Source organism: Pezoporus flaviventris, unplaced genomic scaffold, assembly GCF_033815535.1.
Source record: "Pezoporus flaviventris isolate CSIRO_AGI_PZ_B2104156 unplaced genomic scaffold, CSIRO_AGI_Pfla_v1 ptg000016l, whole genome shotgun sequence".
NCBI lineage: Eukaryota > Metazoa > Chordata > Aves > Psittaciformes > Psittacidae > Pezoporus > Pezoporus flaviventris.
In genome coordinates this window covers 5705992-5724444 of record NW_026892564.1, presented here as the reverse complement: position 1 = coordinate 5724444, position 18453 = coordinate 5705992, and the positions used below count along the sequence as shown (strand labels likewise).

General features: G+C 32.3%; 1 protein-coding gene across 1 annotated transcript in view; it reads left to right on the top strand.

Moving 5' to 3' along the window:
* The window catches only part of LRRIQ1 (leucine rich repeats and IQ motif containing 1), a 106059-nt gene that overhangs the window by 74941 nt on the left and 12665 nt on the right, over positions 1-18453 (top strand). The window contains exons 22-24 of the mRNA XM_061454524.1: positions 9936-10068; positions 11621-11681; positions 16570-16690. Coding sequence (XP_061310508.1) covers positions 9936-10068; positions 11621-11681; positions 16570-16690 — 315 coding nt within the window. The remainder of the gene's footprint in view (positions 1-9935; positions 10069-11620; positions 11682-16569; positions 16691-18453) is intronic.

Below are 18453 nucleotides of genomic sequence, written 5' to 3'. Positions count from 1 at the left end.
AAATCTTGCTGGACAAAATAATGCTTTGTTCTCACTTTTGTAGTAAAATGAAAAAAAAAGTCTGTAAATATTACAATTTCATTTCATATTTCTCTGTTTCCTCAACTGTTTTCTAGAACTCTGTTCACCTTTTCACTCAGATTATTTTATGTTAAAATTGCTATATCTTGTATGAAAATGAAACTATATTAGAATCTTTTGTATAAAACAAGTTTTCTTGTTTTCTCAGGTATTTTCTTGTTCTCTTGTTTTCTCAGGTATTTTCTTACTGCATTCAAATTTGGCAATGAAATGCTGTTCTTCTTCATGTCAGTGACTGTTACAGTATAAGTAAAATCTTGGTTTGGACAGTTAATTTTTTTTTTTTTTTTTTTTTAATCTTTTTGAAAAATTCCTGTGTAAAATAATACAATTTTAATAGCCTAATTTAGTAAACCACATAATATCTGTTTCCTTCTTCTGGAGTAAATAGTATAAGATTATCTACTGAAGTTCCTTGATCTGAAGTGAGAGGTTGCTTACTTAATTGGAATTTGTGGGATTTCTTTTCATTCTGCATCAGACCTGAATGCTCTATAAGTGCTGTTTATGAGCTCCTGTGCTATTTGCAGGAGCTTAGATAATTGGCTGCAAAAAAGCCAAGTTCAGAATGGACAATTATTTTACCTGTTGTAAGGCAACAAGTAAAACAAATCACACTTTTAAGTTAATTGGTTATGGCTGTCTTGAAGGCTATTGCAAATATAATCAGAATACACATGAGGCAAATTCATCTATTTAGAATCATCATGGCATTTAACTTATTCTCTCATTTTCAAATGATTTTTATGTATATGTCAGTGAGTTGGGGAGTTTAGTAGCAAATTTAGCTGAAAAGTTTAATTAAAAAAAAAAACCCTAATTTAAAAACACCTAGTCTAAGAATAAAATATTTCCAGTCAAGCTTAAGGAAGATTAATTTATGTTTGTTAATGGAACAGAGTTTTTTGTTTTCTTCATTTTCTCATTAAAAAAAAAGAATTTGAAGGTCTAAACAAAATTCTATAGAAGAACAGGAGGAGTCAGAGCTATTTTATTCTCTTTTCATCTCTAATTTCTTCATTCAGTAAGGTAAATCATTCAAACCTCTGCATGGATAGAAAAAAACTGTCATTTTAACTACAACCAATCTAACATCTAACATCAACATCATCAAGCCCCAATTACTGTGGGGCTGAATACTCTTGAATATGTGTTGATTTCTCTAAAATTATGTACTTATTTCAATTATTGCATTTTTCATGTGTTTACAAGCTGAAAATTTCAGTCCAAATAATCAAGAAATTTATTTTAAGAATCTATAAAAATGCTAAGTGCTTTGAGGCATACGAACTAAGAATTAACCTGGAGCAACTTGTAAGCAAGTCATGGCTTGTGGTTTTTTGATGCTGGTTTTGGTTTTTGGTTTGGTTTGGTTTTTTTCCCCTGGAATTCCTTTGTTGTTTTGTTGGGGGGTTTTGTTTAGGTTTTTTTTTGAATATTTAGATAGATCCATAAGACCCTGAAATTTTATATTGTTATTTTCTTCCATGATGTATAAACCAATTAAGTATAACTCAATAAGAAGAATTAGTACTTTAATGTCTATATTTATTAATAGTCACTCATAAATTTAGTACTTATGGTTATCCTTAATCTGGGTATAAATATATAAGAATTGTACACACTTGGGGATTAACTCACTTTAGATGTAGAGTATTAAGAAGAAGAACCATGTCTATGTGAGACATTTTTTCCATTTAATTCAATGAGCATTAAATCAAGCCTTGTTTATACAACATTTGGCATAATGACAGGCCTGATCTTCAGTGGTACCTCTAGGTTTTACTGTAAAGTAAATTAAACAGGAGCCTTGCACTTAGTCTGTGCAGACTTTCCGTGTGTATTTGAAAACCTAGAGTAGTTTGCTGCTGTGCATTACTGCACTGACAAAACTGTGATTTGTTGTCACGATATGTTCATCAAATAACAACAGGTATTTAAAGCCAGCATCTGAAAGTAAGCCAGAAATAATTTCACCCATGCAAAATAAAACACTTGTAAATGAAATTTATGTGTGTACATAATAGATAAAATAGATAACCAATTCATAGGTATTCGTAACTGAACTACATATTGACATTAATACAATAATTTCACTATTTGACTTTCAGTGTCATTCTGCAAAATGAAAAATACCAATCACATACGGCACTAGTGTACATCATGTGTATTCATGAACACGAGTTCTTATAAACAAGTCTGTATATTATCTAGATATCTATCTAGAAAAATTTTTTATTCACAATAGTAAACATAACAAAGATTATTTTTAATGTACATTCCAAAGCTGTGATATAAAATTACTTATTTTAATTACTTATAAATATGATGACTATTAATATGGTGTAAGTCAGCTTTACTGACTAACTTCATGCTGCTCCTGAGTAATGACTTTTTTTTTAATACTTGGCATATGTATCTTCTCAGATTTTTGTTTTGAAATAATCTTCTATTGGGTTTGGATTTTTTTTTTTTGTCCTTTTCTTGTACTTTTAAGTCCTTCAATACAAACAAAACCTACCTTAATAGTTGTCACACTCAATAAAATTTATTGTATTTTGTATTTTCTGTCCTCCTGACAAGGGGAAACACTGTAGTTAGACCTCCTGTGCCCTTACATAATTTTCTTTTGTATTTGTTTTTTTTGAGAATTCCTTTAGAAGATCTGATGTTGTAAATCAGTTTGCTTGGTTTATTGAATTTAGAGAAGGGTATTCCTCTGGTTTGGACTCTATATGAAGTGATAATCTTTTCTTGTTTGGGAATACTGTTTCATTACTGAACAACTAAACACTTCTGTTCAAGTTTCTGTCAGATAACCTTAAGAACTGGGAATGTATAGAAATAAAATCTATCAAAAAAACTTTGTAAAAAATTGTTTTGTTACCATGTATCTTGTAATTTTCTCCTGAGCAATATAAAACCCATTCCTCTGTTCAGTTGAGAGCATCCATTGTTAGAGGTTTATTAATTCCCAAAGATTCTGAGAAAAAATAGAGTCTGTACTAGGCAGATTTGTGGAATAAGACAAATTGTGTGAGGGTGTAGGAGGTAAGGATAAACAAAATAGGCTCAGTATAATTCCATTTTATTTATTCCTTACACTTACTAATGGATGACTGAGTGGGGAAACACTCAACATATTATTTCAAAAGATTTTTTACACCTTCTTGATTTCTTTGATTCTTCAAGGGCCTTGACTGTTCAAAGATCTCTGAGTAACTCTTGGCTATATTCCAAATTTGCTTCTCAGGTTTGGTTTTGAGGGGTTTTTTGTGTTGTTTTAGTTATTTTTCTTTTTTAAGAAACAATTTTTCATATATGAAGCTGTTTTATGTTGTTTCCCAACCTGTACATAAAACAAGTCTGCCCTTGGGTGGCTGGACTGAGAAATGTTAATGTTCTTTTTAGTTGTAGTGCAACTTCTACCTGTTTGACTTTGGGGAACATGAGGAAGCCATGTGTCTGTGTGCATAAGTAGATGCTGAGATACTTAAATTTTCTACATATATGTTTTACATCCTATCTTTTGTCACTTGTTATACTTTTATTCCTGAGTAAAATACAGTCTATCTTCACTTTTACCACAGCATTAATCCAATAAAAAATTTCTCACTATTCTAATAGTAATGCTGTTTATTATATTATTACCACAATTTACAGGTCCAGCATACTGGGGCTGAAGAGTCTGATGCTTGGGTGCCTTCAATACTTGCATTAGTACAAACAAAAATACCCAGAACAGTTGATATAGGGAGTCAGTATCTATATAGCATTTAATCAAAAATTTAATAAATGCAAAATCCTAGACTTAGTCACCAGAGCTCGATATTTGCATTTCCAGTCTTGGAAGGTTTCAGAGAAACAAGAATATGAAGCTTTCCAAATGTTTGTGCAGCTTATTCTTCTGCATTTTCTTCTGCTTTTCTTCTGCTCTCTATGGTGAAGAAAATCACATGGGCTTTGTCATTCACTGAGATTAAAACAAATAACCACAACTATATTTTTAATTCCACTATTAAATAACTGCTATAGCATTCTGCAGAAATAAAGTGGGGTTTTTTTCTGAATATTTCATGGATACAAATGTGTTTGAACAGTAGTCTGCATAACTCTAAGCAAAACGGTTTAAATTGTACAAAATTAACCAGTTCAATCAAATGGCAGAATATTGTTTTGGTTTCCTGCTTCTTCAAAGAAAAAAATAAATTACATATATATAATATATATATTATATATATTTTTATATATGTATATATATAAAATTAATTATTTGGTGAATAGGGAATCTCATCTTTACTAGTGTGGACCTGTATCAAAGCAGTTCACTAAGTTTCTTTTTCTTGCTTTTCCCATCTCTATGTCTTTTTAATTGACTCCAGCAACCTAGGCTTACACTATTAATGTTATTAGCCCTCCTCTATTCAATCCCTAAATCTTCCTCTATATGGATCTTAAAGTTCCTATACCAAGATCCACTGCTCGAATCAGATTGGAACAGTCATAAATTAGCAAAAAATTAAATCAACAATTACCTGTGTGGCAGCTTCCTATCCACACCTCAGGTGAAATATTTCTTTAGATTTATAGGTCAGCTCCGAAAGGAGATATGTCTTAGGAAATGTCATTATATGAAACTGATATTGTTCTGAAGGAAGTTATAGAAGATAAATGAGAAACTGTGTTTAACGTAAATGGAATACAGAAAGTGGTGTCAGCCCATAAAAGTTGCAAAAGTTGGATAAATTGGAGGGAACAGTGTTTAATGCTGCCTTGAAGTCAGTACCAGGAGAGTGAAGCTTATGAAGTAATTCAAAGGGAAATGAACCATATTCATAAGAGTAAAAGATATAAGCAGTTTGAGACGAATTAGTTGTTTGCAATATATTTGTGTGATCAGATGGCTGCAATGGAAGAGATTAAATAATCTGGAAATACTGTAAGAACCTCATTGACACTGTTGTGGTATGAAGAGAGAAATGACTAAGTTATCTTAAAAGTATGCCATTGAAGACTATGTAAGACTTGGATTTGCCTCAGCATGGAGAAAGGAGCAAATTTAGCATAAAAAATAAGATAGATATAAATACTAATTGCTACTGATAAATAGTAGGGGTGGAGTATTCTGCAGAGGCAGGAACAAATAGCAAAATGGAAAATAATGTGTGGGAAGGCCCAAGTTTCAAAGCCTGTTTTCATTGAATTCAGAAGCTGAAATTTGTGTAGTTTCAGTGGTTTAGGAATCTCAATGAAAGTGTTCAGCTTTTGTATAATCAAATAAGACATCAAAGAACTAACACAGAAAGCAAAGGCTGAAATATGCTAACCACTGAAGCAGAGAAAACTATGTGAATGAAGCTTTATTACTGGTGTTAATCACCCAGAAATAGAGCAGAGTGTAAAAGCAAAAATTAGAAATGAGAACAGGGAGAAAAAGGACAGCCAAAATAAAGACTATAGTCTTAACTGAAGGTTGTGGTGGAGATCTGGAGTCAGTGGAGGAAGAATGATGTAAGGGTGAGGTCAAGGACAGTCGTGGTGAAAGGAGATGATTACAATAGCAGATGAAGAGATAGAGAAGAAGGTTTGCAGATGGAATAGTAATATAGTAGACCTTATTTATAGTCAGAAAAAAATCTGAAATACCTGGTAAAAAGAGACACGGGGGGGAAGGGGGGGGGGGGATTTTTTTTAAATTTCATTATTTGCATTTCTATATTCTGAAAGATGTGCTCTTTTGAGTTGTTCAAAACTCCCTGTTCAAAACCCTCTGTGAGGTAGTTGATAAGGCATTTTTAAGCATCTGAAATAGAGAAATTTATTTCCAATCTTATTCAGCTGTGAACTCACTCAGATACCACTATAAATATTTTTATCTGATGCATGCTGGTCCTAGAGATAGAAGTTGATTTAGTCAAAAGTTACTCAGATGAAGAAGTTTTATCTACAATTACCTAATCTGTGCAGTATAGCTATGTTATAAACAAGTTTCTTTGGGTTTAAGGCAGAAATGTATGTGTTTCACTATTTGAAAATTCCATACCTGAGCTGTAGGTAAAGAGTGCCTGAAGATACTGTAATTTTAAGTGAAAAGAATTCATATAAATTACTGCCCCTGTCTGGAAGTCATATATATTGGTAAAATAGATGTATTCACTGAGTACCTGTGAATAAGCTAAAGACCACTCTCAACACCATATGTTTTCCAAAACCATGGCAGCATGTAGCATACATTTGGGCATGCAGTGATGGTTATGTAATGCTTAGGTGTATTTAATGTCTTCTGACAAGTAGACTTCTGACAGATGTGTCAAGGTTTTTCTGGAAGTGAAGAAATTCCTCTCATTTCTCTTACATTCTCTGTAAGTTTCTGGATGGTTTTGAGGGTGGAGGTGGGGTGGTTGTTGTGGAGTTTTTATTATTGTTATTTTCCTGTCTGTTTCCAAATTCTTTAGTTTCTTGCCTTGATAGCAGTGTGATTACTTACATTCTTGCTTTCTGTGATGCATGTATTATACAGATTATGACAGAAATAATGCTGGTTTATTTATTGACTAACATATGCAGAAAATGTGATAAAATTTTGGATTTTAGGTTTAGGATTTCAAGATTATTTATTAATGTGTATTATAACATAACTTTATAGAAGACATGAAAAATTATAAAAGTTCTCATAGGTTATCTATAATTTTAATTTTAATTTTAATTTAGAATAATATTTTTACATAATTTGTAGAGCCATACACACTCATATGCACATGCCCTCATAATATACATTGCTGGCCAGTAATGTATGCCAGAATGCTAACAGATAAGAAAAATGTCAATGTATTAATAGCATAGCATTAATTTTTGTAACCAAACCCAGCTACTTCTTATATTAAAAGCACCATTTCTAGAATACATATTGAGAAAATTAACTCTGCTCACAGACTTTTATATTAAGGGAGGAATGCTGAAGAAATCCCAAGCCCTTCTTTCACATTCTGTATCTTAGTTTTCTTAATCTCTGAATTTGTTTGTATTGTACTCTGTATGAAGCAAGTTTTGGAGTGATTTAAATCACCCTCTAAACACAAAATTCAACTGTGAAAAGTTGGATACAGTGCAGACTTCCCCACACATTTCTCTGTTTCAGAAAATGTGACATGATAAAGTTAGATCTTTTATCTTCCCATCACCAACAAAGAGATGTATTAAAAAAAAATCACTGTGTTGAATCAGGTTCTTCAGCATTCTCTAGAATATAATGTGACAGAGAGTTGAGTAGGTAACTGAGATTTACAAGAATCAGGATCAGGTTTTTATGGGCATACAATCACAAAACTTAAATGCGGAATCTGAAAGATCACCCTGAATGTTAACATTGTGTAACCAGCTTCCTTCTTTTTGTATACTTGCTTGCTGTTAAGAGCACTTGCCCTCCACTGGGGAACATGGATATGAGGTACTCCTTAGACAGTGGGAAACAGGTTTCGGGTACTCCTTTGTGTGGTGAGATTTGAATCTCCAGCTTCCATGTGCAAAGCTATTCTTTTTTGGTGTGTTTCAATCCTTTTTTTTAAGGCTGACTGCTACAGCTGAGGGCACAAAATGCATCAATCTTGAAGAAAATTCTATCTAGAATTTAGAGCACTTCACCAGAACTAGTTCACAGATTTAGACCTTCTCCTTTAACTCATGTAATGGATTATTCAGGGATTGTCTAAAGTGCGTAAGTAGCAACCATATTTTAAACTGAACATGGGTTGACTGTCTCAGAGCATACCCAGCAAACAAAAAGATGTTTTATGGAGATGGAGGATGACATTTTTCTAGATCCCAAAGTTCAGGTTCTTACAGATTTTCATGGTGATTTGGGGACATAGAAAATATTTTTCTATTTTCCTGTAATGTTTAATTCCAAGGACATTTCATGTGCTTCTGAATAAATTCTGTCTTCTTAGATGCCCAGATTCTGTAGGGAAATGGCAGTAGGTGCCCCTGAAAGCTGCACTGGATCTGGCCTGAGTGTGCAGTATGTGTGTATATGACTAATTGGCAACAACCAAAACTCATTACTGTATTAATGCCAAGCATAAGACTATTCCAATCTTAAATTATTAATGTGTGTGTCATGTCAAAAAAAAAAAAAACCAACAAAAAAACAAACCCACAAACACAAAAATTCAAAAAGATTGAAAGCTTAGAAGTGATAATGTAATGAGGGCATGATGCTTTAAATACCTCTGCTTGTTAAATAATTTGGCTTTTGATGGAGTTGTGCCTTCTTTGATCTATTGCTTTTTTTCTTTGACATTCTAAGGGTTGTCTGGGCTTAACAATTAAAAATTATAGGTCTGATCCATTTCAAAGATGCAGAATGCTTACTGCTCTTAATAACTGTGGAATTTGTGAGTGTTAGTACTTCTACAAAATCGGGTCCAGGTTTTTTAAAAAGCCCAGAGCCGTGATTTAAGAAAGATATCAAGCAAATGCATGTTAATGATACTGATATCATGAATCCTCAAACACATGATTTTCATAAGTGAAGGAGAAAAGTGATAATTCTATAGTTTAATTCATAACATAGCATTTTTTCATAAGAATTAAAAGGAGAGATATAGCTATTAAAAAGTAAGTATATGGGTGTGTTCCAAATAAGAAAACAGAATTCAGAGTTCTGCAGCATTATTAAACAAATTATTGGCAGTATCTGCCTATTTGAAAAAAAAAACCACACTATTAACACAAGCATGGAACAAGAATACTCCATTTCCTAGCATATATCATTTTAAGAAGAAAAAAAACAACTCAGTACTCTGTGCACTTTTATCTTGTTTGAATAATGATTCAGTAATTAACATGCAAAATAATAAATTTAAAATAAAATTTTGTTAAATAAATGCAGCTGCAGACATAACTCAGTCAAAAATGCAAACTGCAACTAAGGCAAGTCATTAAAAATCATTTTGGAAACATAACTTGCGAGTTAAAATTATTCTTTTCTTTGTATGTTTATTCATAGCTTATTGTATGTGCATCTTTTTTCAACCATCACTGACACACAGACTCAGACATGAACTTCTAATAATGGATTTAAATCCCTACATTGATTTCCCTTTTAATGGAAGAAAAGGTAACAAACATTTAGTAAATGCATAAATAATACTGATCCTTTTAATACAAAGATGTAATTCCCCTGAGAAAGATGGTAATACTGGACCAATTTTTCTGTAAATACAGATAAGAAAAATCCCGCAGGTAATTTACTGGGGACTTATTGCTCATTGGAGAGCATACACAGAAGGCTCAATCTCCAGTACTGCTCTTATGCAGTCTTCATCTGAAGAGCTGTAAGCATACGAGTGTAGCTGCAGACGTGGAATCTATAAATTTTCAAAATGTAAAGGTCAGAAGACTGTATTACTGAACCAGGAATGGGGGAAGGCAATATCATAAGCTTAGAAAAGAAGAAATGGCTCCCACATTAATCAAGGAAGGTGATGATCTCTGTACTTGACCTTTTTAGACAGCCCTCGCAACCTCATTTGGTTAGATACAGTGACCGTCCAAGCGTTTTCATTTTCCATCTTCCTACAGAGGTAAATGAAGGTTCTTTAAATCATCTGAGGATAAATTCTTCTGCCTGAGTTCTAGTCTGTGTGTCACTAGCAAGACATATATGACTCCATATTCTGGGCCAGGACCTTGCTTAATTTTAATAAGCCGGGTTTGGCAATTGAACATGTTCAGCCCAAGTAATTGCCTTTTTGTCTTTTGTAAAAGACAATGCACTCTATCTATCTGGGGAATCTTAAAAAAAAAAAAAATAAAATTAATGAAAGACAGGAGTATCTTTTTTTCCTCCCCAGGTAAAAAGGAAGAATTTTCTCAGCTGGATACTTCTTTAGATGAGAAATTACAAAGGAGAAAAGACTTTACATACAAATGGCTTCATACACAGCTTTTGGATTATGGAGCTGCTAGTTTCAAAAATACAAAGTGGTGAGGTCATTGCCTTTTAATTAGATATTTTTTTCATTTTAAATTTATCTTGTAAAGTGAAACCCAGGTTAATAACTCTAAAACAAACATGATTTTGTAGCTAGGAGATAGTACACCGTATTTCTTGGTCTCAAACGTGGCAGCTTTTAGAATTACTTTAGTAGTACAGACACTTCTTCCACAGTGGTAAGCAGTGCAGAATTTTATGATAAATAGCTACATAGCTTCATGCTACTAATACAGTGTTTGTTATGTTTTAAAGAGTGTAGGAAAAAGTGCTTATTCATCACATATTTTATAACATTATTGGTATACATTATGGTTTTATTAGGATCAGCTATAATTAGATCAACTGTAACATTACCTGTATTGTTAGATTTGATTAAAGAAGTAAAACCTCCACTTTTTAACTAGATTGTATGTATTTATATTTTTTCTTCAAAACATCAACTCAATTTTTTCATCTTCAGAGTATAGTAAAATGTTATAAACATGCTCCTCCTTTATTTAATTTTGGTTATTAAACAGGTAAAATATCAATGCAATTAAAGAAAAGGTTAGTCTTATTCCATAAACTAATATGAAGACATAGTAACTACATTTTGGTCATAAATTAAGTATAAACTATTGATATCAAAATGAAGTCATTAGACACAGTGCCAAACATCCCTAATAAAACCAAACAAGTTGTCAGTGGACAGGCAGCAGACTTAGTGTAAGCATTTTAACTTCATTTTCATTAAAAATGTATTTAATTCTTTATGAAGTGGACTGCATATTGCTTATGTTTTCTATGGAAAAATATTCCATATTTCTTAACTGTATCAGTGACTCCAGGGAGTATATGCAGCATGCACTCCCTAGAAAATATTTATCTGTCAGTCATGTTCCGTAATAGTTAAACACTCCCAAGTGTTTGTTTAAGATAACTGCCATGATTTTTAATTTGAATGAAAACATTGGGATAGATCATATAAGGATGTATAAAAGTAAGAAGACATGGAAATTTATGAAAGAATTATTTTAAATGTTATTATGTTACCTCTGCAGGTGTGCGCTATGCACTAGTACCTGTAATGACATTTTTTACAATTATGATACCATTTTGGACTGTGACAGAAGTCCCACTGATCTTCATTGGAACATCACTGGTAGACTGTTTATAACAGATGATGAATTTATGTAACTGAAAACAATTTTATTCCTATGTAATATGACAACTGATTTTACTATAATTTACAGCAAAAGTTCATGCATGGTTAAAGTACAGCAGAAGTTCATGCATGGTTACATTCATTGACATTATTTTTTTAATTAGTATTGTATCATGTTAATAAACTATATTAATTTTTAATGTTTTATTGATTTTAATCTTAAGTACAAACATTTTAGTATTAATTACTCTGCTACATCTTAAGCATGGAATTATTTTAAATAGTATTGTTTCTACTTAAGAAGGAGTGTTTCCAGGGAAAGATTCTGTACAGGTATTTTAGTGAACCCAGTAAAGTGGGACTGACTTACTGAAATTTCTATTCTATGTTTTTCCCAGGTGTCGTTTTTTGCCTGAGTTAGATCCTGTGATACGTGAGAGTAGGCGAGTACAACTTGTGGTAAGAACTTGTTTCTTTATGGGATTTTACGGAATTCAGCTATGCCTTGGTGGTGCTTCCAAATGCATATTTGGTGTGAAAACCAGACTTTTTCTAATTAAATAGAATTTTTAATATTTTCTCTATTTGGCAATCAAGTCACCCATTGATGAAGATCCAAAGAAAATGTTTTAGCACAAGAACCCATGTGTATACATAGCATTCTAGTTTATTGATCTGATATTCAGTTTAGTTTTAAGACATCAAATGCAACTGTGTGTTTTTTAAAGCTTCTAAATCAACCAAAATGTTTTAAAAAATTGAGTATGGTTCAACACCAATTACATTTTTTACTGAAAACATGTATTCTTCTCAATCAGACAAGTTTAAACACTTTAAGTCACATACCTAAATCATTCCAATGTGCCCATAGCATCATTTATTGAAAGATAGTAAGTTGGGCTTTTGTGTTAATATGGTGACATTATAAAAAACAGTGTATAAAATCAGACACTATTACAATTTCATCTCTGTATTTTGGCATCATTAAATGTCCCCTACTCTTTTCATGGTTTGATGGTTTGTTTGTTTTTTTTTTTAACATTTTTTTTTTTTAAATCATTTTCTGAAATGGGTAGGTTGGCAGGAGGGGGAATATGATAAATTTAACAGTCTGAAAATTTACAAAATGAAAAGACTCAGTGTCAGAGATAACCAAAGGTTCCTTTGATAGTCAGCAATGTTGTGATTACAGGCCAATTTATACACACTCTGCATACATATATGTTTATATGTACACACATATATATGCATATATATACACATACACACACACTTTACATTTTACTGCCAAATTACTAATATTCTTGTTTATATGATTATGTAGGGGGTTAAAAATGGGAAAAAAACTTATAAACTATACAGAATTAGTGTCTTATATTCATATATATAGTGTAAAATGTTGCATAAAAAGAATTTCCCAGTTAGATATGTCATATGCCTCATTCTGTACTCTGAGAAATCTTGGCACTTCCTAACTCCTACCTTCCTTAGCTTTTTCATCTATTCAATATGCGTTTTTTGGAAACCCTTCCCTAAACCTCTAAAATTCACGGTTGAATAAATGTTTTTAAGACTTAGGTGTTTCTATTGACTTTTTTCATTAAGTCGGATTTTGTCAAAGATTTTTCTCTGGTGTGGGGTGTCCCCAGTTCTTAGGTTCCTGTTAAAGTTTAGGGTCTGAAATCAAGAGCCAAATGACCGTTGTGATGGGGTTTGGTTGCAGCAGCACAAATAGTTATTTGTTGCATAAAGTCTAAAACAGTAATTGCTCTAATTTGAGCAAGTCATAATCTAATAACGTTATCTAAATTACATATTATATAATTATTGTTAAGCATATGTACATATAGGTAGGTTGTATTTTATTTATAGTAGGCAGTTCTGTCCACATAATACTACTGCAATCCCACAACAGTATTATGTGGTGTGCCCACATAACTGGCAATGTTATGGGATTGTCACAGCCTGTGCCACATAATTACATAGCTGTTCCACATGAATGACATACAGAGAAAAATGCAATAGAAAAGGGAATAAAATGTATCTATCTCTAATGCAGAAAGCAGTACTATGTAGGCAATGAAATAATGATGTGGTTTGTACACATAGACAGCTGGAGTATTATGGTTTTTAAATTTGTATGGATTCTCTTAACTTGTAAAGGTTTAAGTGCAAACATACTCCTGCTGCTTTGGCATAAAAAATCAGTTAAAAGCTATGAAATCATGACAAAAATTAAGATAGCACTTTGCTGCAATCGTTATCGAAAAGTAGTAAACTGGAAGAAAAAAAAGAAATATACATTAAGAAAAAAAGAAAAAAGAAAAATATATTAGAAAAGTAAAGCATTCCTAGGAATTTCCAGTAGTTTATTCATATGTCATATGCTTGATCATAATGTTTCCCTGTGTGTAATAGGGTCCCTAATTTGTATGTTTCATAGGCCTGCATTCTGAATGTACTAGATTAATACATTTTTTAAATTAATTAATTTTTAATTAAAATAATTTAATTAAGTATATCATTTTCTAAATTATAACTGTGCACATTCCAAGAGTTTAAGACATTCTTTTTCATGGATACAGAATGTTATTTCAAAGGTTGCGTATTAACAGTCAAATCTTAACCATTCCAAATGGGACATAAACCTGATGTATTAACCTGCAGTATATCTAAGATCTCAGTGTGTTAACCTAGATTATTTTGATGATTTGGCTTGGTAGTACAACTACAGAAGTGCTTAGGAAGGCATGCTCACTTACAGTTTAAGCTGGGCACATAAAATAATATGATTTCCTGAATGACAAGTAGGATATACTTACTGATTCATCTTTATATGCAGTTTAAGTTACCTACATGCTTAGCCATTTCAATATTAAACAGTATCTCCAAACATTAAGATATAACTTGAATTTAAAAGCACTCTTAACCTCAGAAGGTTACAGAATATCTTGATAATTTGACATAGGAATAGAAAAAATATTCAGATGCAGAGCTGTATTCAAGGAAAAGATTCCTCCAGGTTGAAATGAATTTCCAATTAATTCGAAGGAAAAAAAAGTTTGTAGTAAAAAACTAATGGCAAAAAGTCTGAAGAGTTAAATCTGATGATCACTACAGATGGCAGGCCAATACTGCACTCTGTGAAAAAGAGTACAAGTATCTTAAATGTCTTCCAAATTTTTGGCTCAAAGCTATAAACGTAAAAAGGAAGGTTTTAATTAGCTTCAGAGAACCTTCAATCAGGTTCTTTACAAACCTGAAATTAAGTTTGCTCCAGTGATTAATACAACCTTAAATATTACTCTGACTGTAATTGAGTGAAAACACTTATCTTTATTTGAAAGAAAATAATAAAGATTTTACATGAGAGAACCAGGCCATCCTATTAAAGTCTAGTATATAACACTGAATATTGTTGTCTACATGATGATGAAACCTCAGATTCTATGATGATAGGGACTGGATAATACTTGTGTGGAAAGAGTTGTTTAAAATGCTGTGGCCTACTGGGTCTTTGGGAATTTGAACATTAGGAAACTTCTGCTGTGTTTTAAAAGAGGTTAGATGGAAATAAGAATGACCAAGGACATTGTTTCAAATCTCTCTGAGCATAGCAATGATTGCATTATTTTATTACTGAAAGACTAAAAGCTTTCTATTTAAAGATTTTTGAACACGAGGAGCTCTCATAAGGTTAAAGTGACTGTAAATATTAAGGCCAAAAATATAAAGAGTTGTCAAGATAAAACTCTTATACTTTTCAAAGTTTCTAGACACTGCTGTGGAAGAGAATATAAAATATTGATGCTAGCAGCAATAATATAGCCTGCTACCTGTGCAAAGAAAACTTTAAAATCGTGGTCATTAAACCTATAAAAGGCAAGCATCAGAAAACAAGGGATAAACTTTCTGTACTAACACAAGGGGTACGCAGTCACTAAGGAAGAGCATAAAATTATCTGTATCTTTGGAGTTGTTGGTTTGAAAATACATGAACTTTTTAATGAATTTTACATTAAACAGTGACTGGGTAAAGACAAAGAAATGAAACAGGTCTCCATTTCATCTGAGTCCTCTAAGTTAGACTGGACTACAAAGCCTGTCTGCATTGGTGCAGTGCTGCTCTTGGTACAGTGAGCTGGTTTAAACAGGAAGTCTGGAGATCGTCTTCTCCAGAATAGCCTACAACTTCATAGTAACGGCATTTTCTTGAGAAAAGGGGAGCTGCAGGCTTCAACCCCCCAAGGAAGGAGTTGAAACCCAGTCTCCTGATTCCCGGTTAAGCACTCTAACTACTATGATATTGTTTGCTTTTATAAAAAAGTGGACTCTACTCATCTTCTGAAAGGATTTGAGGCTTTTCAGCTCAGATAGAGGAAGGATTTAATCTGTCTTCTGGACTCTGCTTCTGAAGGTCCAGAGATGAGAAAAGTACACACTTATGGTCAGTACTTCCAGCTGACTAACTACACTGTGGATTTTGTAGATCACTCTTCCACAATGTCTGATTTTTCCTCATCATTGTTACTGCCTCAGTATCTAGTCAACAGTATTAGATGGCTGCTTTTGGTATTGAACAACTTCATTTCAAGGAAAGGGAGCTCTTGTTGAGTAAATGTGAAGTCATTTCCGCAAAACTAACAATCTACCATTTACAGTGTGTGGAATCTTCCAGGTCAGTATTTTTAACCTTTGCCCTGTATGTCTCCAAAGCAAGGACTCATTGCTGAAATATGATTTTCGTTTCTATTTTGCCATATTTATGTGCATAAAGCAAGCTTTATGCCAAAATGTATCTCTACTGGATGCTAGAAATTTATAATTAATATAATACTCTTACCTAAAGTACAATTAAAATGCCATCTGGTGGTTATGGTTAATTAGCAAAAAACGTAGATTAAATTACTTACTGGGCCCTTGACTGATTAAACTGATGCATGTCCTGGATAAAACATAAATATTGCAGAAAATAATCCAATATGACATCTCTGACATTCAACTATAACTTAAATTATAGACTGGTCAGTAAATGATCTTAAGCTGTTTAAGGTTTCATCAGCCGTCTGCAAGATTGATTTTCTTCAAAATTACTGTACTAAAATGTTTTCTTTTGTTGTTGCACTGACTCAGATCACAAACCACAATTTTAAGATCGGCTCTTATTTACAAAAATGCTTTGACATAGTGCATTTGTTCAGCTTAGGCAACAATAAAGGATTGTGGTATCATTTTGAAGAAGGTTGTTTGACAGACCATGTTTGTTTATTTGGGGTAATGTGAGCTGCATTCAGAAAATGTTATATTTTGTTTCATGATTGTGTACATTCTCTCCCACTGCTTCCAGGCAAGCCCTGTAAGCAGAGAAGACACGGATTTAGACCTTGTTTCCATGGCCAGTGGAAGTGCTTTGACTGAGAACAGAGAAAAAAATAAGCAGCCACACAGACACTCAGCAAGATCTTCAAGTAAGTTACGTTTTTTTTCAATAACAGTTTTAAAGATCACTTTAAAATGCTAGAAAAGGAGCATGCTTGGAATCCCTAAAAACACATGCTACTTACATTTCTGTTTCTTTCTAACCTAAAACTTTTTCATATGCTTTCTACAGTTCTGTTTAAAAACTGTCATAAATAAAATTTTGCTTTTCTGATTTTAATGGGAAGTTCCATCTGATGGAATACATCTTCTGATGATCTGGCTCTTAGAAGATTTTTTTCTCTAAATTATAAAACATAGTGGGTTTTTTTTAAATGTTTGCTATTTTGTGTTTTTTTTCCAAAAGCGGTTTGGAAAATGCATGTTTCGTTAACTGAATGCCAGAGCATATATCCTAATCGAGCCACAGATTTCTGCTATGTTGATTGCCAGTTATGCTGTAGTATATGCGCCCCACCAAACTTACTGTAGCTCAGTGGTGGAGGATCCTTTTAAAGCCATATATTTTTACCACTCCATTATCATACAAATTAAAAAAAGAATGTCTATACAGAAAAAATGCAGGTTATAAAATGTTAACATTTTAAGTTTCATTTTTTATTCTGTGTAAGATAACTGAAGAAAATGTTACTATATTTCTAATTATATGTTTTTTTTGTTTGGGAAGAATACCTTTTCCAGATAAATAAAACTCCATGCCCCCAAAATTACAGAAAATATAAGCAGTATTAAATAAATTTGGCAAAATTATTGAAATTCCTAAAACTGTTTAAGTAGTGAAGCTTCTTGAAATGCTTTATGTCAAAATACAAATCAGCTTATTTCATAAATTGCATGCATTTCCCAGATTTGCTTTTTTATGTTATGTTTTCATATATGCTGACTTTTCACTTTTAACAAAAAAAAAAAAGTAAAAATCATTGTAAACATGTAAAAATATTTGATACCTCTATTTTTCTGACATACTTTTTAAAGGCTTTGGAATAAAGATTTATTTACATTGTATTAGTCTACCACAGGCAAAAAATAATGGTGAGTACAATTTGTCTGTGCTTATTTATTTGATTTACTTTCCTGAAATTAGATTAGATAAAATTAACCATCCTAGTATAAATTAATTTCATCCATGAAGAAAGAATATGATTCTCTCTCTCTGCCTACCATCTTAGAAAAGAATTATGTCCTTAGTTTTCCTGGTTCTCTCCATTGGCTAGTTATGAACCCCCACCATTTAAATTAGATGAGATTCCTAACTGCTAAGATTCTAAATTTAGGTAAGACAAGTCTAAGCTACTGACATCAATGGCAAAATATATTCATATATTCAGAATAGAATGTATTCATATCTTGGATAATTGAGGTATGCAGTATACGCTACATTCATATTAGTGTGTAATTGCTGTCTAGATTGTAACCCACACTTTATGTCCATCCAGAAAAATAAATAAGAGTAAGGTCTTTCCCCAAAGATAGGCATATAGAACTATGTTATGAGTTTGGGAACAATAAAGATGAAAAGTGTCATTCTATTATGCCTTCAAGAAGAAGAGACTAGGAAAGGAGCAGGAAAGAACCATCAACTGGTGAAGTCATAAGTGCGAGAGACAGAGAGACAGTTTACCGTATCTTCTAATATATATGCATTTTCATAAAATACACATATACTGCAACACAATTTTATATTCATTCTCCAGATCTCATGTCTTTCTATATAAATTTCTGCACATGCATCTATATAAACCTTTTCATCATGGATTTGATAAGTTAAACAGTGATTATACTTTAACATTAT